This window comes from Polypterus senegalus, chromosome 12, assembly GCF_016835505.1.
Source record: "Polypterus senegalus isolate Bchr_013 chromosome 12, ASM1683550v1, whole genome shotgun sequence".
NCBI classification, from domain to species: domain Eukaryota; kingdom Metazoa; phylum Chordata; class Cladistia; order Polypteriformes; family Polypteridae; genus Polypterus; species Polypterus senegalus.
The window spans coordinates 105,987,346-106,009,466 of record NC_053165.1 but is presented as its reverse complement, the minus strand read 5'-3'; the positions used below and the strand labels follow the sequence as shown (position 1 = coordinate 106,009,466).

Sequence of the window (22,121 nt, the reverse complement as noted above, 5' to 3'; positions counted from 1 at the left end):
GTGGGTAGCGCTGCTGCCTCGCAGCTAGGAGATCTGGGTTCGCTTCCCGGGTCCTCCCTGCTTAGAGTTTGTATGTTCTCCCCGTGTCTGTGTGGGTTTCCTCCCAAAGACATGCAGGTTAGGTTCAATGGCGATCCAAAATTGTGCTTGGTGTGTGTGTGTACCCTGTGGTGGGCTGGCACCCTGCCCTGGGTTTGTTTCCTGCCTTGTGCCCTGTGTTGGCTGGGATTGGCTCCAGCAGACCCCCATGACCCTGTAGTTTGGATATAGCGGGTTGGATAATGGATGGACAATAAATCAGCAATAAAAATAAAAATGTCCAAATACTTAATTTCTTCTGTTTGACAGCCCGATTTTTACTCAGTGAAACGGAACTTGACAGTTTTGCTCATCCTGTGCTTTTCCCTGCCTTGGCACATTCAAAGTCTATCCTGCAAACTGAAAGACACTTACCCTTCTTAACTAAACACGTGTGGCAAGCTTGAGACAAACAACACACAAGGGGCCGACACCTTAATCACATTCCAGAAGTGAATACAAAGTGGCAAAATGATTATATACATTTACATTCATTTGCTTAGCAGACGTTTTCATCCAAAGCAACTTACAAAAGAATATACAGGAATCAGGAAAATGGACAACAGTATCAGGCACTGACAGATAGCTTTCAAGTGCACATACAGTACATCACTGTGTATCAATGATGTGCCCAGTGGGGTGACATTATGTGATTTGTGCAATTTGAAACTTGTAAAATGAAAATATTTCTCATAGTTTTTCTTTAAAGTTAGCATATAAACAAGGAACCGGAAGTGTACAAAAACTGTTAAATGAGAATGGCGCCTTTACCAAAGTGCTGCCTGAGGTGATCATGTCACTGCCTCAGCCCACATGCCAACTCTGACTTGCTTTATGCAAAAAATCCATGTGTTAGACACATCTTTTTAATTTTATTTGATAAAATAAATTGGAAGGTCGGCATCATAACTCATTGAGCTTGGGTTACAAAGTTATCTGCAAATTGTCCCACTGAGAGCTATCACTTAGAAGGGTATCTAGGTGAAATCCTCCACAGGTAAGCACATGTTATCCATATTTACCATTGCAAGAGAACGCAGCAGAAGCACCCGGCTATGTTATTGAAGGAAGTAACCTGCCATCTGTTAAGAGCAGACCTCACAGAAAACCTGGATCAGTTAGGTACTTGCAGCCAAAACAGACTAGAAGCACAGACTGTCAACATTTATATCGCCCTTGTTCCATGCTGGTGATTGTTTTAGGGCCGAAATGAGCAAGATGCACAGATTGTGAACATTTGTTTAGGCCTTCTTCCACAGTACTGCTTGTTTAGGCTGCCATATGATATGCTTGGTGCTCAATCGCAAGAACATCCGTATTAACTGCTTCTCTACCTCCATTCTTTTAGAGATGCCAAAGCTTGTGTGATTCATGGGACAGATCTGAAAGATTTAACCCAGGAACAAATCGACGAGGTGCTCCGAAACCACACCGAGATTGTTTTTGCCAGAACATCACCACAGCAGAAACTCATTATTGTGGAAGGCTGCCAGAGACAGGTAAAAGCACTGAGCTCCACGTAATGGTCTTGAATTCTCCACAGACATCTGATAGAAGTGAAGCCCTCAGTTTATGAAGCGATCCACAGAGGCTAACTGAAAGAGGATAGGTTTTTACATAGAACGGTAATTTCACATTAGCACAAATGTGCCGTTCTGTTGAGGTCCTTTCATCTTTTCTGAGAACTGAGCCTCGCTGAGCGTTATGGGTTTTAAGATAATACCTTTGATTTTTCTCCTGGTTTATTTAAGTTGTGCCCGCTGGTCCTTCTTATTGGGTTTCCATTTGTCTGGGACAGGAGGCTCATTCGTGCTGCATGTCTATCTGTTAAATCCTTGTTTCAAAGGATAAAGCGAGTGACCTCAAAAATAAAGAGCTGACCATGAGGGGAGTTAAGTGGGATAAGATAAAGCCCAGCATATAATGTTAATTCTAGCTTTTCATTTCTAATGTAGTAGTACTAGGGTGTTGTACAGTGTTAACCATTATGAATGTAGTGGAAGGGGCCTGAGTTGCCTCGAAAGCTTGCATATTGTAATCTTTTTAGTTAGCCAATAAAAGGTGTCATTTTGCTTGACGTTTCGTTTCTAATGTAGGTAATTAGTGAATCTTAAGTGCCAAAAACAAAGCACAGTATCCAACCTCTGTTAATTTTCTTTTCCATATTTGTTTTGATTATTTTCCATGTGCCTTTGTTTTTAAGGGTGCTATTGTGGCTGTGACAGGAGATGGAGTCAACGACTCCCCTGCTCTGAAGAAGGCAGATATTGGAGTAGCCATGGGTATCGCTGGCTCTGATGTATCCAAACAGGCAGCAGACATGATCCTTCTAGATGATAACTTTGCATCAATTGTCACAGGAGTAGAAGAAGGTGAGAGTGTCATCCAAATGGAGAAACATATTTGGGCTACAAGTAACTGTACAGTAGATTGTCTCTTAGAAGTGCTGAAGAAACACATTCTCTTCTCCAGGTCGACTGATCTTTGACAACCTGAAAAAGTCCATTGCCTACACCTTGACAAGTAATATCCCTGAAATCACACCATTCCTGTTGTTCATCATGGCCAACATCCCCTTACCTCTGGGAACTATCACCATTCTCTGCATTGACTTGGGCACAGACATGGTAAGGCTGGGGATATCGCAAACGAAAGTTTGGGGGGGGTGTTAATAGGTGGGAGAAGAGTTAGTAGAATTTATTAAATTTGTACATCAAAAATAATGTGTCCATATCTTTTTGGAGTGGCCAATGTGAAAGAGGGATAATGGGCAGAAAAAGGATTGGGGTAGCCACCCCGTATAGTGGGCAGAAAACATTCTGTGAATAAAGCAAAGAGTTATCACTAGAGACTGAGTCCAGTCTGAACAGACTATACATTAAGAACAGGTAGGTTCTTATAGAGCAGGAGTTCCCAATGCGTTGATCGTGATCGACCAGTAGATCGCAAAGGTATTTTTAAATGTTAGTTTATCCTATATCCTACCTATGGCATTTGCCACTTGATTGACACACTGGTCAATCCCGCACGCATGATCAAATACGCGAGCTACTGCAAAACTCCGGCTGTGATCTAGTTAGCCTTCCAATTTATATCGACTAAAGAAGGGATTTGAAAAAAAAATTTTTGGGGAGGGTATGGGCTGGATGTGGAATTAGAAGAGGATTTTTTTTCTCACAATGTCACAAATGAAGTGTGTTTGTCTGACGTCTGAGGTTCGATCCCTGATGAAGGGTGCAGTGGAGTGATGATGATGAGCCCAAAATAGGGCGAAACATGTGTTGCGTACTCCGCATTATTTGACAATTTACTATGTAACATTCTATGATCTGCTTCTGGCAACTGAGAGGGCACCCGTGGCGGATGTTTGTTGACTTGCAGACCAACCTGGTAGGTAACCACCCATACAATCAGATTGTGATTCAGACTTCGAATGATATATATATATATATATATAATATATATCATTTTAAAGTAGGTAGATCATTTTAAAAGTAGCTCGCAAGCCAAAAAAGTGTGTGCACACCTGTTAAAGAGGGTAGACAGGAAGGGTGTGCTCGTAGAACTGGAACAGGAAGTGATGTCATGCTGGATCATCTTTGGAGGGTCTGGACAACAGAGAGTTAGTACACATTGCCACCCCCTGGCCAGATGTAAAAGTACAATCACATAAGTCCTTCGACTGCCTCCCATATGCACGTGTGTGACACTATTTAGAAACCAAATGACATCTGACCCCTTAAACTCACTACTGTTTATTAAGAAACAGAGCTGCTCAATTAGTTAATTCCTTTGAGGTGACACTATAGCTGCTGACTTTGCTTACATTTCACATGGATTTTACAACTACAAAGTTTTTCAAAGCATAGAATGTTAAAAATAAGGACATGAAATACTGCAACATGTTTAATATGACATTGTGCATGTCCTGTGCGTGTGAAGGAACTGAGCTTTTTTATCAAGACTTCCACATAAAGTGCTTCCTCACAACAATTAACGTTATAGAAATGGTACATAATAGAAAATGAGAACACATGTTAAAGAACATCCGTGCCTTTGAAGTGTCAGTTGAAAGTCAGGGACAACATAGCTGTCATAGAAATTGTTAAACAGGAGAAATGAGAAACCATGATGACGCTGGATTACTAAGTACTTTAATACATGATGCTGGAAGTGTGTGTTAAATGCATTGAACCAATGTCCTGAATGCTGCAGTGACAAAAAAGACTTAAAAGTCTCTGTATTATTACCAGAGCCACTAACAGGAGATACTTGCAGATCAACTCCAGAAGACATGAAGGAAGGTACAATTCAGGCCTGATGTTGTAAAAGTGGTGGTGAAATTAATTTTATGTCATGAATAGTTTCAGTGGTGACTCAATCCTCACACTAGGACCTTCTGTGTTAACCTGAATATCTCCAAGTCTTTGCCTCTTGCTCTATTAAGTAACACTTGGCAGCCTGTCATGGAAATGCCACTGTGGTCTGCAGCTCCAGTTCTGATCACCGTCACACTGAGTCAGACTTGCCTGCACTGATAACTTGACTTTTTTGTTTCTCTTGTGAGAGGTCACCCGAACACCATCAGACCAACACCAGCAGGGTTATAAAACACATGTTTATTTTCACCCAAAGTCCCAACACAGTCCCGCACAGCACACAGTGCTCCCACACCAAACAGCCCTCAACATGGGCCTCTCAAATGTCCATGGGTCGCCTTTCTTCCTCCTGTCGCTGGAGCTTCACCCACCTGCAGCTCCCGACTCTCGCTCCTTGACTGTAGGAAGCCGGCCCTCTTTATAGTCACCCGGATGTGCTCCAGGTGCTCGCTGACGTTCTTCTAGCGGCACTTCCGCCACACCAGGATGAGCACCCGGAAGCACTCCGGGAGTTGCTGGTAGGTCCTTCCTCCACCTCCCCAGGTGTAGTGGAAGTGGAGATCTCCCGGGCTTTATAAGGCTTGGGGCGCCCACTGGCGGTAGCCACGGGCCCCCATAGGTTTGAGCCTACTTGCTACTTCCCCGTGGTCCCCTTGCTATCCAGGGCGGTTGCCCCTTGTGGTCCGGGGGATGTAGAGATCTCCTTCCAATCCTTCCAGGAGTCCCGGCTGGGTCTGCCTCCCAGCCTCCTGCCACACACACTCTGATTCCCAGATAGTAAGATAATAATACAAAGCAAGCTTCTCACTAGAAAAATAAAAATCGTGCGTTTTTTCTTCTGTGTTAATCAGTCTTTGGTCCAGCGTGGCCTATGAGGAGACGGAGACACCGAGGTGCTGGTGGAATCTATACTGGTCTTGTGAGGTCCCCTTGGAAATGGCGTGTCAAAGATGTCTCCCTTCCCATGTGCATGCAGTGTATCTTTGAGCCAATTCTAGACATGCACATCCTACATCCTTGAACCTTCTACCCATCAATATTCTACTTGGGGTTGTAGTGCAAAACATGTCTTTGGCCTTTACAAGCCCTTACTTGTGGTTGACTTGTGTAAACTGATCATTTGCATTGGAAATTTCTTGAGAATACAATAATGTTTTTTCTAATACATATTTAAATCTCTATGAAGACATAATATAGACATAATAAAAATATAAAACAGCACACCAAATAATTGATTACAGTCTGCTCCCATATCAGTAATGAAACATATGAATCGTGGTGGCATCATATATATACTCAGCAAAAAAAGAAATGTCCTCTGACTTTCAAGTGTTTTTACTTTCAGTAAACTTAATGTGTAAATATTTGTATGAACACTAAGAGTCAACACCATAAGACATAAACTAAAAATGTTTCACAATATGTCCCTGAATGAAGGAAGGCTCAAAATCAAAAGTACCAGTCAGTATCTGGTGTGGCCACCAGCTGCTTGAAGTACTGCAGTGCATCTCCTCCTCATGGACTGGACCAGATTTGTCAGTTCTTGCTGTGAGATGTTACCCAATTCTTCCACCAAGGCACCTGCAAGTTCTGGACATTTCTGGGGGGAATGGCCCTAGCCCTCACCCTGCGATCCAACAGGTCCCAGACGTGCTCAATGCGATTGAGATCCGGGCTCTTCCACTGCGAGGATGATCAGCTGTCCTTCCTGTCTCCCTGTAGCGCTGTCTTAGGCGTCTCACAGTGCGGACATGGCAATTTATTGCCCTAGCTAGCCACATCAGCAGTCCTCATGCCTCCCTGCAGCATGCCTAATGCACGTTCACGCAGATGAGCAGGGACCCTGGGCATCTTTCTTTGGGTGTTTTTCACAGTCGGTAGACAAGTCTCTTTAGTGTCCTGCGTTTTTAGAACTGTGACCTTAAATACCTACTTTCTGTAAGCTGTTAAGGTCTTAACGACCATTCCACAGGTGCATGTTAATTAATTGATTATGGTTAATTGAACATGCATGGAAAACATTGTTTAAACCCTTTACAATGAAGATCTGTAAAGTTATTTGGATTTTTAAAACATTATTGTTGAAATACACAGTCCTGCAAAAAGGAACGTTTCTTTTTTTGCTGAGTATATATGTTGACCACCCTACAATAAAAAGGCAAATGTGGAAATGGATGAGATCGGGAGTTTAGCAAACAGGTGGGTTTATTTTTATGTTAAAAGGGTTATAGTAATACTTTAATAGTCCCGTACTTTGTTATCTTTAAAAAAGAACACCACATTAAAAAAAATTATATTTTCAACATGTACATTGTGGATAGACTGGTCAGACACAGGTTTAAGTGTTGCAGTAACACCTTGGTAACCCTGCTTAAATTGCACTAAATCAAGGAAAAATACAATAAAATTGCTGGCCTATGCTGTTAACAATAACAAAGAGCTTTGCACTTAAAGAAGCCCATCATCTCTCTGTCTCATCATTTCTCCTGAGCATCAAACTAAAGACATCCACTTCAATCGGGATGCGCTTGTATATATCTGTGGACCCAACAGGGGAGTGGCCTAGGAGATGAGTGGTCAGGTGCCACATGGCTGTCGTCCTTCATGGCTGCTAATTACAGGTCAAGGTTATGAGTGACAGCATACCTTGCTACTAAGCATACTAAGCTGCACCCCCACTGACATGAGCACGCGGTGAAGCTCCACGTTCGCTTTTAAGAAAACGTTGTACTTTGTGAGGCCATTTTATATTTTTCCCTGAAGGACATGCAATATGTGACGCGAATTTTGAACGGCAACATTATTAGGCTAGTTCACCTACACGCTGGCTCCACAGTCACCATTTGTGTCACACGGTTGGAAATTTATATTTATACTTGCATCTATTTAATTACTTTTTTGACCAGGAGGATATTAGCATATATGGTTGTACATGTTTGTTACTGGCTATAACTCAATAAAGTGTATTTAAATTAAAAAGTCTTCATAATTATTGTATTTTATTCAAGGACACTGTAATAGCCTAATATAAGGCATGCAAAACTGAAAAAAGTAAAATTGTGGGTCATTTATTGTCACTCCTTAAAAAATACAAAATGAACATGAACTAGTTCAAAATTGAAATGGTGAGCTATGAACGTGAATTTATTAATGTGAATCTGTATGAACTGAACTTTGAGCTAGTCCTTGTGAGGTGTGAACTTGCACAACACTGCCCCACGACTACAAGTTGCATAGTGTGACACTGGCTTAAGGTGCATCTCTGTAGTTGGAGTGCACATACAGTGGAACCTCAGTTCACGACCATAATTCATTCCAAAATGTGAACCGAAGCAATTTCCACCATAGTTTTTTATGTAAATACAATTAATCCGTTCCAGACTGTATGAACTATATGTAAATATATACTTTTTTAGTTTTTAATCACAAATATAGTTAATTATACCATAGAATGCACAGTGTAATAGTAAACTAAATGTAAAAACATTGAATAATACTAAGAAAACCTTGAACAACTGAGAAAACTAACACTGCAATAGTTCGCGCTATAGTGCTAGGAACTGCTCGCTAAAAACACTTTTTTTTAATGAGTTTTAAGCACAGGGAAAAAAATGAGCATTTGAAAAATCCGTAATTTAATAAACCACCAAGAAAAGTAACATTGTAACAATGCACGCTATGAACCGATCGCTGTAAAAAGAACTGAAAACAAAAACAAGCCTTTTATACCTTATGCGTCCAATGCTCCCTCTCTCGCTCGCTCTCTCTCTCTCTCTTTCGTGTGTGCATGTGTCTCTTTGCCGAGCCTGGAGCGCCTGTGTGTGTGCCTCTGTCTCGCATGCCTGTGTGTGTGTGTGCGCCTCTCTCGCACGCCTGTGTGTGTATGCGCCTTTGTCTCGCGCGTCTCTGTGTGTGTGTGTGTGTGTGTGTGTGTGTGTGTGTGTGTATGCCTCTGTCTCGCGCAGCTGTATGTGTGTGTGCCTCTCTCTCACACGCCTGTGTGTGTGTGTGTATGCCTCTCTCTCACGCAGCTGTGTGTGTCTCTCTTGCTCGCTCACTCGCTGCACAGGAAATGCACAAGGAGAGACTGAACATGTACAAACCGAAAGGGAAACTGGCTTGATCGTATACCGAGTGTGTGGTCTTGAACCGAGGCAAAGGTTTGGCGAATTTTTTGGTCGTAAACCGATTTGTGCATGTACCAAGATGTTCGTGAACCGAGGCTCCACTGTATATGGAATGTACGGTGTACGGGCTTGTGTTTTGGTGGGTTGCATGGATAAGAGTAATAAACCACGCTCATTTTGGAGACAGAATGTCTAAGGATTTGTTCTATGTTTTTGAAGCTATTAAACAAGTGGGCCCAGAGATGATCTAGCAGCCCCACAGCTGAGCAGAAGCCAGCACTAGCCGCTCACCTGAACTCTCTGACCTCTGTCACTTTTACACTTTAAAGTGATCTAACTGCCCACCTGTATTTTCGAACAACCTGGTAACATAATGTGGACAGTAAAGGCTCCTCTCTATTTTAAAACCAGTCCATTTCTCAAGCTTCTTTCTTTTGCCTTTGCCCTCAGATGATGTTTTGAGTTTTGCTCTCTGGATGGCTGTATGTTTTGCAAAGCAGCAGCACTAGTAAAATTAATAGTGCCATTATGTGTACAGGCCACAATGAAACTCTGACTTGGCAAGTCAAATCAGCGTGAATGCTGTCAAGAATATGTTAAACACTTCCATTAATCTGGTTCAAAAACCCCAGTATGCTGTTCCTTCTTGTGTCTTGTGAATATTTCCCTCTTTTTGTGGCCAAAATGGTTTTGAAGATCTCCTTCACATTTTTGTATGTTTACCTTTCCAGGTCCCTGCTATCTCCTTGGCTTATGAAGCAGCTGAGAGCGACATCATGAAAAGGCAACCCAGGAACCCACGGACAGACAAGCTGGTAAACGAGCGGTTAATCAGCATGGCCTATGGCCAGATAGGTACGTGTGTGGCAATCCGAAGGCCCATTTAAGTGGCTTTCTACTACTTATCACTCGTGACACCTGTTCTCATACCACTGATAGACACAGACTGACCTTCATGAGTAACAGCCACTTGTTTACCTTCTTAGGAATGATCCAGGCTTTGGGCGGTTTCTTCAGCTACTTTGTCATCTTGGCAGAAAATGGTTTTCTGCCTTCCTATTTAGTTGGCATTCGACTCAAATGGGATGACAGAAGTCATAATGATCTGGAGGACAGCTATGGCCAGCAGTGGGTAAGCTGAACAATTGAAAATGTTGAGCAGCGTAATAGATACTGTATATCCAGCAGTGAAGTGTTACAAAATCCTTTCTTCCGATTCCAGACCTACGAACAAAGAAAGATTGTAGAGTTCACCTGTCACACTGCTTTCTTTGTGAGCATTGTGGTAGTGCAGTGGGCTGACGTCATCATTTGCAAGACCCGCAGGAACTCTGTGTTCCAGCAAGGCATGAAGTGAGTGCGGGGTGTTTGTTACACAGAGTCGTGGGCCCCCTTTCACAATTGCTTCTCTCTGATAACTCACTTCTGCCATTTTCTTTTAATTAGTAACAAGATTCTCATCTTTGGCCTCTTTGAGGAGACCGCCTTGGCGGCATTCCTCTCCTACTGTCCTGGGATGGATGTGGCGCTCAGAATGTACCCTCTAAAGTAAATATCTTCTTCATCAGGCCTTTGCCCATTGGAGCCAGAGTTTTTCCTTACTTCATGACTGTCCTGTTGCCTTCTTTTCAGACCCAGTTGGTGGTTCTGTGCCTTCCCATACAGTTTCCTCATCTTTGTCTATGATGAAATTCGCAAGCTCATCCTCCGCAGGAACCCAGGAGGTAGGTCTCCTATGAAACACGTCCATTCTGGAGGGAACGTTGTGGTTAATCGTTACCTAACACAATTTCTCAATTTTCTTCCCTAGGATGGATTGAAAAAGAGACATACTATTAAACTTGTTTGAAGAGTACCAGTTGTAATCCCCACCCACAATTCTCCACCATATCTCAAGTCTCTCCTCTGTTTTTCAAAAGAAAACATCAATGAGCATCTCAACACCGAAGACAGCGGACAGGACGACTGCCCATTCCCCATGTGTCTCTGCTCCCCTTGCCCTTACCAACAAGGGCTTGACCCCTACACCCCCATATGTTCCTTCGGCTGAGAGGCTGGAGACTAACTGCTAAAGAGCTGGTCACTTACTATTTTAGCCTGTTGGCGTAGTAAGTAGCATCCGATAGCAGCCCAGCTCCAGCCTCTACTGCCGTATTCGTCCCGTACTAAGGTGGACTGTTGGACTAGAGCTCAGACCTCAGAACTACTGAAAAAGAATTGAAAAGTTGTTTATTCTTAACACTTGTTTTTACCGTCCTTTGCAGGTGTCCATTTGTAAAGTACTTAGCCGTGGACACATGTCCAAGCTGGTCTCATTTGCTTGTTTTAGCCAATTGATTTTCAAGCAGAACGGTCGGCCATGGTGTTAATAACAGTGTGATGTAATAGCTGGCTGAGGTTGCTTAGAGCTGCTCTTGACCAGTCTCTCCATTTCTGTGGTTACACATCCGAGCTGGGCAGTTGCCCAGTTTGTCTTTCAAAACACTGCCTCCATGGCAGAGAGAGGCAGTCAGCTGTTGCATGCAGGTCTCCAAAGTCACGCAGCCAGCCAGCAGGTTATGGACAGTGAGATATTCTGCCCACCCTGCGCTCCTGCAACTTCTCCTGTCTTTTAATTTCTCTCTCCTATATAAATTCAACCCCGACCACCTCCATGTATAAGCTAATAAGTAATAATTCAAAATAGCAAAGATGTAGATGGTATTGCATTATTGACCTCTCACATACAAACAAACACAAGTTTCTTTTCAGAGGGGCCACCGTCATCCCCCCGTGTCCTTGGCTGTTTCACGTTGGCTGCTCACAGCAGTTGTTTGCTTTCTTTTTTCTCATTGTGTGACCAGTGTACCGATGTTGTCCAGCTGTTTGTTCAGACTTCTTCACTTCTCAAAGTTCAGTCTCTTTCTGTGTTTTAGGGAACGACTTTGTCAGATTTTGAACTAAATAAAAATGAAAAAAACATTTTTCTCTTTCTCTACTTGTCAGAACAGTCTTACCAATAAAGAATTTTTGATGGGGCAGACTGTGAGTGTTCAACCGTCAATATGCTGAAGCTCATCATAGATTACAGGCACTGGTTTGGTCCCACAGACATAAAAAAATTAGAAAGGTGGCATGGTGGTTTGTGCTATGGCCTCTGAATCCAAGAGTCATAGGCTCAAGCCCTGGCTTGGTCACAATCCATGTGTGTTCTCTCTAAGTAAGTTTGTTTGAAATGGTGACTTTAATTGGCTAGGTGTCCATGAGTTGAGGTGTGAGTGCCCCCAGTGTGTTCCATCCAGGGCTGCTGTGACAGCCTTCATTTTATGTTCAACCCTAACTCAGAACAAGTGGGGTCAGAAAATGGGTGGATGTTTCTGAGAAAGACAAGCGCCTGCAGCCAGCCAACATACAATAGGGGTTCCCAAGTTCCAACCTGGTGGGTCACAGCTGTTGCAGGTTTGCAGGTATCAGAACTTGTTCTCTAATCTTACACTGGTTAGTCTTTTTAATTATGCCATGTTGGGTCATTCTCACATTGTGGTTTTTTTCTCTTCTACGGATATCATCCAAATGATCTGTGTAGTAATTCTCAGTCCTTCACTTATTTCTCTTTCATTTCTTTCCAAATATTTTTTTAAAACAGATAATGGACCCAACCAGATATAAACGGGGCCACTTTACATAGTGACATGCTGGATCCTTTGTCATTGTTATTTGAAAAAACAAGCAAATGGGGCTGTTTAGGACTTGAAGAAGCAATTAAGGGTTCAAAATCTTAACAAACGAGTTAAGTGAAGAGTTGCTGGCGCCTTGCTCGGGGTTTGTTTTCTGCCTTGCGCCCTGTGTTGGCTGGGATTGGCTCCAGCAGACCCCCGTGACCCTGTAGTTAGGATATAGCAGGTTGGATATTAGATGAATGGATAATTGCTTCAGCAGCAGTAACTGGCTTCAAAGTAACATATTGGGCTGGAACATAAAGCTGCCGCCACTGCAGCCCTCTAGGACCAAACTCGCCGTTATACAAACTGATTAACTTTTCAACATAATACTTTGATGTACAGTATAGGAAACATTTTTAAATTCACTTGGATTAATTCAGTCATGTTGGCAGGAATGAAGCCTATCCATCCAGCACCATGTACAAGGCAGGAGTCAATCCTGTATGTACAATTCATAGTGCACTAAAATTCCATACAAAAATGAATGTCAACCTCGTCGAGAGGTTTACGCTCCTTGGCAGCGACATTCATGGTCTCTGGTGACTCTTCCCTTGAATGCAGCAGATGGATTGGGAAGAGCCTTGGGGGGGTATTGGGGTGTTCATGACATCACTGGCAAAGGGTGTGTGGCACTCCGGATATCTCTGGAACAGGATGAAGGTCCAAGTCTTTACAGTCCTAGTACTTGCTTTTTTGCTATATGGTTGTGAAACATGGACACTATCCAGTGACCTGAGACGAAGACTGGATTCTCTGGGCACTGTGTCTTCAGAGAATCCTTGGGTGCCACTGGTTTGACAGTTTGTTGAATGAGCGGTTGCTGATGATGTCCCAAATGAGGTACCTTACCTGCATTGTGAGAGAGCGCCATTTATGGCACTTACGGCCACATAGGATCCACATTGTTGAGGACCTGAGTGGCTGGACCAGGCCAAGGGGACACCCACATAACGCCTGGCTGCGGCAAATGTTCATTTCCATGGGGTGGGACTGGACCGCGTGTCTGCATGGGGGGTTGCCAACAGGGATCCTGAGCTGTTTCGTCATGTGGTGGGTTTGGCAACACACAGTATACCACAGTGCATGCTCCCCAACCTGACCTGACACAAGTCATTAACTTAAAAGGGCAGCAGTGGTCCCAAAAGCACTCCATTTTAAAAATTATTGTCTTTGTGGTTACAAACTTTATAAATAAGCTTAATCATGAACCATGAAAGTGTCTCCTTTTAGGGCATGTGATGAGTTTTTCTTAAAACAATCTGATGTCCTTTTGGATTTGTATGTTCACCTCTGGTTGGCCCTTTCTCTTGATCTGCTTTACAGCACATGTAATGTGACTTTTTCCTTTATCTCCATGTGTTGCTGCTGTTGTCCACCCAAACACTCACCTATGAAGTGAACAGGAGACATAGGGCGAGAGGTTGTGGGGGTGTGCAGGGTGCTGGACTAGCGTCCTATCTAGAGTTGGTTACATCCTTTCGATACTGCCAGCACAAAGGCACTGGCCCTCCATGACCCTAAACAAAGTGAATGTGCCTTCAAAGCAGCTCAGTGCCTATCAGTGCTCTTGCATATTCTCTTTTTTTGTGTGACATTTGTTTTCAAATTGTCTTCACCCACATCCCAGTGCCATGCAGGTTATTATAACTGAAAACTCTGAGTTGGCCCAATGTGAGCAGATGTGTCCAGTCCAGAGCAGGGCTGATGTCTTACCCAATCCCAAGTCCTTTCTTGCAATCCATTGCTGGTAGAACAGGCCTCTGCTCCTTACGTCCATATGTTGGGTTAAGCGAGTCAGAGGATGAAGAAGCTTTGTTGATACCGAAGGTGGGTTCAGCCATTTTCAACCATTACTTACTTGCCAAGGCATCACAGCAACTGGTACTAATTTTTTTACATATGCCAACAGAAAAAGAAAAGTTAGTGAGTAGGGCACCCAGCCAGGAATCGGGCTGTTGAAAGCTATAAAAACTGCACAGATTGGGCAAATCGATAAAGAAGATAAAAAATCTTTGAGAAATGTGCATAATTTGTGTTCTGTCTTCCCCAATTTAATTTTATTAACTACCTGAGTAACACATTAATGTGTGTTCTTGCGTGGCAGCTGAAGGCTGGTGGAGTGATGGAGACAGAGTACATCTGCACATAACACTATGGTTTCTGTCTTCATTGCTCCATTATCTTTCCACAGTTTGCAACTGAGGCACTGCACCCATGCAGGGATACAAGGGGGAGCTGGGACGAGAGAGGGGTCATCTGAGAAAAAGGAAGAAAAAAACAGAGGAGATGGAGGTTAAAGAAGGGATAAAATGAAGGTGGGAAGTTGAGACAGCCACTGTGAGAGAGGGAGTAAGCAAAAGAGAAAGAGAATGAGAAAAAAGGCAGGCAGCCAGGAAGAGAACCCCTCAGGTAAGGGAAGCGTGCAGCCAACGCTTGGGGGCTGAAGGTGGCCACACCAGGGGAGTGATCAAGGAGGTGGGGTGACCAGCTGCTCACTCCTGCGTAAGTTCAGGAAGAGGCAGCAGGAGTTAAAGCTCGGATTGGGAGCCCTGCTGGAAGCCATGGACCACAGGGGCATGGGCCTGCAGATGATGGTTGGCTGTGCTTACTGGAAGACGTGTCTCTGTGCTGTGAGACCCAATCAGGGTAAGCTGGGAAAACATCAGTTTTAAAGGGAAGCACTAGGGACTGAGATTTTTTTACAGAAGATTCCTGCCCTGTTTTAACCTCGATTTTATGGATTTATTTTTTCTGAATTTAAACCCCCATAGTTCACTTTCAAAGGACTATTAACGTTTGGAGCATTGCACTGTGTGCTTTTATCTTTTACTGTAATAATAAAAGCACTGTATTCACTTTTTACACCTACCCCTTGCTGTATGTATGTGTCTAGATCTGCCTGGCTCATCTCGGTTATGACTATCAACAGTTGTTGGTTCAAGAGGCTCCATGAAAGTACAAGGAGTGTGGTACCTACCCGCACTGTCACAGCAACTAATTTCACATTTGTTGCATCATTTGTAATTTTAACTGATCTCATTGATTGATTATCTGCAGTAATTAGCAAAGTAAATCATGTGAAGCTGAATTTGTAGCTAAAGTGAATTGCAAATGGCTTCTAGCAAAATCCTAGCCATTCACACAGGAAAGGCATTTAGTCAGAAAGTGTTCATGTTTTAATTCCACATGTCTCTGCCTGACATTTAGGTTTGTCAGAAGCAGCAAAATATCAATAAGAATGATTTGTAACATTTTAAGAATTGTTTCAATATTCATTTTTGAAAGTATTGACTCTATGGCCTTCATTACGCATGCACTGATGGGTTGTTATAGAATGTGACAGCTGAGCCTCACAGACTGCCAATGGGCATGGCTAGAGTTACAGACTCATTTCTTACCCTATTTCTAAATTACAGAAACACGATTCAGTATATGCCTGTAAACTGTTGTTCCCAAATCTAAATTACAGAAACATTCAGTATATGCCTGTAAATTGTTTTTTTTTTTCCAAAAAAGGGATGTATGGTTTATTTTTCTTCTACACGGTAGAACACTTTTTGTACTCAGTTAATGGATGCAAACAACAGCAAATACTAAGGGATGGGCTTTTTGGATTACATATGCCAACACAAGTAAAACAGCAGGTCACTAAACAGCAAAATCAATTAAATGCAAAAATGACATGCTGACTATGAAACTTGTTGGAATAAAAACTTTCAGTCATGCATGGCTCCAGGACCAAACTCAGGAACCACTAAGTTAACAGATCAACCGCCAGTAAATATGGATACTTTAAAGGAATGCCTTATTCACAAGAGGAACACATGGCATTTCAGGGGGCACAGGCCAAAAGAGGAGGAAACCCCACACTGGGGGTCTTGGATTAGATTAGATAGATAAAACTTTATTAATCCCATTGGGAAATTTAAATAGTAGAATAGTAACACATCTCTGCCTGACAGTGAGGAGAACAGTAAGCTGCCAAAGTGTGGTAAGAGCTAGGTCAGTGCATAAGAGGCTATTTCACAGATCTGTAGATAGAGAGGTCTGGAAGGACTGGAAAAAATAAGATAGCTTCCAGGCAAAAGATGGGATCAAAATGAAATTTTAAGACAAAATAGGCCAGAGGCAGGTATCTGACATCTACACAACAATATGGCAACATAAAGAAGGATCATTATGTGCAATTTCGGCTGGCAGCCTAGCAGGTGCACATGACAGTCACTTTCTAAACACACACATACACACACACGCACCCCAACCACACAATTGGGCCAATTTAGTATTGCTAATCCACCTAACATTCATATCTTTGGCCTACTGTATGGGTGGAAACCCACACAGACATTGGGAGAACATGTAAACTCCACTCAGGGAGGAACCGGAACAGAAACCCAGGCTCCCTTACTGCGAGGCAGCAGCACTACCATTGTGCCACCATGAGACCCATTTTAAAAGATAAAATATGTATATTACTAGACCAAAATAAGGCTGATACATTGTGAGAAGGTAAATTAAAACACCTATTATATAATAATTCAGTATATTGTGATGTTGAAGAACAAATGGAGTACATACAATGACAATGTTTTTCTTTAAATCGCTTTATTGATCTTTTAAAGTAACAATTCTTTAGCCTGAAGACAGCTAACAAAAGGCAAATAAATAAGAGCAGCAGAAAATCTTTTTTTTTCTTGACCTACTTTTTCAAATTGTGTGAATATTCAATTTACATACAGACATACCACATTTGCTAATTTCAGACAGAAAAAGGTTGCATTGAATTATGTGTAATAAAGCAAGTGGCATGAATGTGCGTACATCAGTTTTTTTTCTTTTTACATACTAATGTAAGAATTAAGCCAAAGATTTTACCCATTCTCTGTTTTTTCCATTAACACCTCACAAATTAAACAGCAGACTATTGCAAATGGTTTGATATCCTGCTTTATCAAACATAGCAGGTGGATACATCTAATTATAAAAAGTGCACATATATTATATATATATAAGTGTGTATTATACAGTGGTGCCTTCCACGGTTACTGAAGTATAGCTGAATATAATAATTTTCAAGTGCACCTTCCAGTGGCACTAGTGATACTGGCATGAACTACACTGCAGTGCATATGCTTCAAAAATCAATCTCTAGAGTAATTGCAGTTTATGTATCTGCTCCAGCTACTGACATACATTGGCTATAAATGAATAAAATATGGGATTGACAAAATGTTAGCAACAGAACAGGAACCTGAATTTACTTTAAATTTATGCCCTATACAATAATAATACCAGTCAAAATTACAATTGCAGTATGGGATTTTCCAGGTGGAAAATTACAAGTTACAAGAGAGGTACTCTTTCTGAAATATGACAGGAAACAAACTTACAAAATGACTTTTGCAAAACAAGCTAATGACTTATTTAGCAATAGGTTTGATAACAACCATTACAATTCAAAATTTTATAAAACAGAAAAAACTGTTAACTTGACTGTACAAATGACAATTTAGTAAATGGATATATTTGCTTCTACATTGAACTGTCCAGAATGGCTAAACTCAATCGACTAACATATTCTGTCTTACCACAAAACACTTTATCTTAGTTTTTAACTTAAGACATAAAGTTTTACCTGTACTATGTACCTGATACTAGGAAGGTTCTGCTGCACTATTATCTGCTCAGAATACAGCAAAATGTTAAAAATAAAAGGAAGTGCAGCAAAGATAACAGACAAACTGACATCGTTGGTGATGAATAACTATGCCCAACTGAGTCAGCATGTTTTCATATATGAGCAATGTATTATTCAGCAGTCAGAATCAGTGATTCCAAATGCAACGCTCTACATACTTCAGCAGTTCAAAGAAACTGAGATCAACCTAACTCGGACAAAACAGATATAGGAAAGGACTACCACCTTTAAAAAATGCCTTTTGAGAAAAAAATTCGTAGTTCAACATTTGGATCATTTTAGGCATTTATATATTTTACATTTAGAAGAATCATTTTTGAATAGCATTTCTCATTTTTCTGCCTGTTTCCTTGACATTTTAGGCTTTCAGTGTGTATCTTTCATCCAAAACCCTTAAATTATATGAAGGTGGTTGACAGATCAGTCAGTCACTTGAGAAATATCAGACAAAAATAGACAATTATCCTGAATATCCTAAAATCCATATACTAAAACACAGTACATCATTTGGCTTTCTTCAAGTCAGACATGAGGTTTCCTGTTCTCTGCTACATATCAAAGCAAACTTGAAAAGTGAGGAAATATGATTGACAGTAAAAGAACACGAATGTGGCACATAAAGAGAATAAGAGATTTCTTGTCATTTATGATGTCTCAGTCTGTTACAATATCAATGTCCTCCTACAGCCGGAAACAAAATGAGTCACCCAAAAAACAAACAGGCCAGCAATTCAGCATCTAAAAATAAACACACTGACTGTTTCTCAGTAGGCATCTATAACTCCTACATTCATCCACATTCCTGCAAACTGACACCTTTTATGTACAAATTATTACAAGCCAGAACTTTGGTAAAATACTGTTTGTGGCTTAAAATCAACCAGAACAATTCCCCTTTGCAGAATAAGTACTGTATGAACACTCTACTTAGACAGAATCGATCACTCTCCTCCCTCCCAGGTTCACCACAGTACAATATCCCCTTCCAAATTTAAATTATATGACTGTCAAAGTCACTTCAAGGCCACATTTGATGCATAGCAGACTGTTGGCCTGGCACATCCAAAACCATTCTAGTATGATACCTGTTAAAACTTGGTTTGCACACATTTAAACATGACAGATGCCAACATACTACATCTCAAGGCACAGCAGAAGAACTGCTTTCCACATGTTTCATGTATATAAACTACAGGTTTCTTGTCTGATTGCTGCATCTAAAGAACAAAAAAAAATTAACAATGCCTACTGAAGACTGATGGAGTGACCTTGGTAAGGTAACAACAGTTCATCTAATTAAAGTGCTGGAAACTACAAAAAGAGCAAAATGGTTTACTGGAAGTTAGCACACCAGCAGTGAAGGCTACACACAGCCTTCTTCTGCTACAATATTGTATATTGTAAATACATATGCCATGCTACAAATTATAACCAAAAAAAAAAACAATACATGACAGTTTGGTATAAAGTGTAAAGTCCATCCGACTCTTGGTTTTGTCTGTAAACAATACTATAAAAAAACAACTGAGGACACAAGAAGAAAGAAAAGGTTTAGCTCATGAAGCAATGAAAAGTCCAGGCTTGTTCAGGGTCACACAGGCTCCATGGTCAGTTCACACTCCTCTCCTCCCTCAATTTCATGGAAGGCAGCATGAGAGCCAATAATGGCCATTGTAGCACCTGGGTAACGAAAAGAGAGAGAGACAGAGAAAGAGAGCAATGCCACTGATTATAGTATTAAAATGAGCCAAAAGATATTATTTGACATTAGAATGCTGCAACCATGCACAATTTACTAACAAAATAAATTACATGTAAAATAACTTCTAGAGTATAAGCAAATTCTCCAAATATTTTAATCAAGAATTGCATCTCCAATAAATATTAAATGCAAATTTTGTTAATTCCAATAATCATGTGTAAATTTTATAAATGTTTGTTTATAATGAAATTAATAACAATCAACATTCATGCTATCCTTCCTTGAAACAACAGAGTCAAAGAAGCCACTGAGATGGTGGGATGGGGTTAGCAATTCGCAATCACATGTTCAGCCTCTGTACTCATCCAAACAATATAAACAGAATTAGATTAATGACAATTACAGTAACATTCACATATTGTATTTTTTAAGCTTAAACTAAACAAGATGACTGCTGTCTAACCGCCAAGTCAATCAATAGTGAAATCCTAGACCCTTAACTCCTCGTGTTAAGGAGTTAATTTTTCAATCTGTTGTTGACTGTGAAGGCAGAATGTCATTTTCGAGGGCTCTTAGAATCCAAAGCAGTGTTTGCACTTGTATCATTACATGACAATTAGGATTTCATTAGTTTTAAGGAAATGCATATCGCCAAAAGACGTATGAGGTAAAACTTGGCAAGATGCCCAGGTTGTTTTAATCAGAGTGTAATATTAAATGCATACAGTGTTTGCTCACTTTCTATAGAATGTCAGATTCTCGTAGTTACTAGGATATGGTATAGTCTTTGACATCCCTATAAGTTAACATGAGATAGAACTATCTTAGCTATATCTGAAGAACAGAATGTTAATTAATCCAGTTACGGAAACAGTCTTACTATTAGATGTGTTTGCAAATAGGAGATGGCATGCGTGTCTAATGTGCTTAATTAATTTGTTCAACATGCCTCAAGTATGACTGTATGACCAAACTTAGTGAAATGAAACAAGCTTTACAAGCCTTAAACAGAACTTTTCTTAAACAAAAACTTTTCTTTTATTTGCTGTATCAATTTTTTTCTCCATTTTTGTGTGAACTGTTTTGCTTTGAAATTTTACTAAAACATTTCAAACGGTAGATATTTGTCTGTGGAACTATTTGATCATGACATCATGTGTCACACTGGTGCTTGAATCATCCTATGAAGCAAACTAAAAGCTGCAGAACTTTGGTAATTTTGGATAAGCACAGAGCTACACAGAGTATGCCCACACCCACACAACTCAACTTAGTAGAATGGCTAAAATAAAAGCATTATGTACACTTAATTGATTACATGTTTATGCTAATATAAGATTGGAAGTTAGAAAAATGTACAAGAGGGTTTTTGATAGACAACTGACAGCAAAAAAGAGTGATCACCTCAACCTAGTTGCTGTCAAATTACATGATTTCTAGTCAGAGGGGATAGCAAACTTGATGACTTCAGCTGGCGACCTCATTGCCTGAGGATGTCAGGTTGTACAACCAGAAACCACAAGGATCACGAATTAGAAAACTCTGCAATTAATTTCCAGTACTGTGAGTTTGTCCCTTTATCTAACAGTTAATAAAGTGCTCCCTGACAAAGCTGGTGATGTATGAGTGCTTTCCTGGTACCTCAGGTTTTATTTCTTCCCACTCTGTCATGGTATGTCAAACTCATGACATCAGGGAGATGGGCCAAAAACACCCACGTGACTTCCTTCAGATTAAGCCAATTAATTCTGTAGTTAAAAATTGGTGGAAAAATAATGTGATGTGATGGAGCCTTAACCTAATGCAAATGTTACAAAGAGGCACTTTTTACTGTAAAATAAATGTGAACTCCTCCACTGAACCCATGCTGCATTTTTTAAATGAGAGGTTATGGCCTAGCTTACAAATAAAAACTGAAAACATGCTCTGCTGTAATTTGTATTTCATTTATCTGCTAGATACACATAGAGTCAACTAAGCCCAAACCAAATGTGCACATGCCTCTCAGAATATTTTTAAATACATCAGAGGCTAACAGGCAAGGTAGGCAGCACTGAAAACACCTTCTCTGTATGGTTTTTGTGCATTACTGTAGGCTTAATTACCTCTATCCAGTAATCTATCTTCTCAACCTACTTTATGATGCACAGCAAAAAAGAGAAAGACAGCTCAAGTATGATTATCACTATAAAACAATCTTCCCTTTTCCTAATCCTGCTTCATTTTCTTGACCATCAACACTCCACTATGGCACTTTGATTCCTCACCTCCAAGGGTGGCCAACCTGAAAACAGTATCTTTTAGACAAGTATGACAATATATTTAAAAAAAAATTAACTTCCTTCTACTGACAAATTGTATTATTATTATTTTACAATAAGCAGTTTGTATTTTGCCTTCAGGCAAACATAAAAGAAAAAGTGCCTAAAATACCAA

At 40.8% G+C, this 22,121-nt stretch overlaps 2 protein-coding genes across 5 annotated transcripts in view; one reads left to right on the top strand and one right to left on the bottom strand.

Annotated features, from left to right (window-relative positions):
* atp1a3b (ATPase Na+/K+ transporting subunit alpha 3b) overlaps window positions 1-11,602 on the top strand; it is a 54,421-nt gene extending 42,819 nt beyond the window's left edge. Inside the window, exons 13-21 of the mRNA XM_039773140.1 lie at window positions 1,427-1,577; window positions 2,282-2,450; window positions 2,551-2,705; window positions 9,316-9,439; window positions 9,571-9,716; window positions 9,807-9,937; window positions 10,031-10,132; window positions 10,217-10,308; window positions 10,395-11,602. Coding sequence (XP_039629074.1) covers window positions 1,427-1,577; window positions 2,282-2,450; window positions 2,551-2,705; window positions 9,316-9,439; window positions 9,571-9,716; window positions 9,807-9,937; window positions 10,031-10,132; window positions 10,217-10,308; window positions 10,395-10,423 — 1,099 coding nt within the window. The 3' untranslated portion in view covers window positions 10,424-11,602. The remainder of the gene's footprint in view (window positions 1-1,426; window positions 1,578-2,281; window positions 2,451-2,550; window positions 2,706-9,315; window positions 9,440-9,570; window positions 9,717-9,806; window positions 9,938-10,030; window positions 10,133-10,216; window positions 10,309-10,394) is intronic.
* Window positions 11,603-16,871: 5,269 nt separating this feature from the next.
* The window catches only part of rabac1 (Rab acceptor 1 (prenylated)), a 48,626-nt gene continuing 43,376 nt past the window's right edge, over window positions 16,872-22,121 (bottom strand). For all 4 annotated transcript variants that reach the window (XM_039773137.1, XM_039773139.1, XM_039773135.1 and 1 more), the window contains exon 6: window positions 16,872-19,663. In XM_039773137.1, coding sequence (XP_039629071.1) covers window positions 19,575-19,663 — 89 coding nt within the window. In that variant the 3' untranslated portion in view covers window positions 16,872-19,574. The remainder of the gene's footprint in view (window positions 19,664-22,121) is intronic.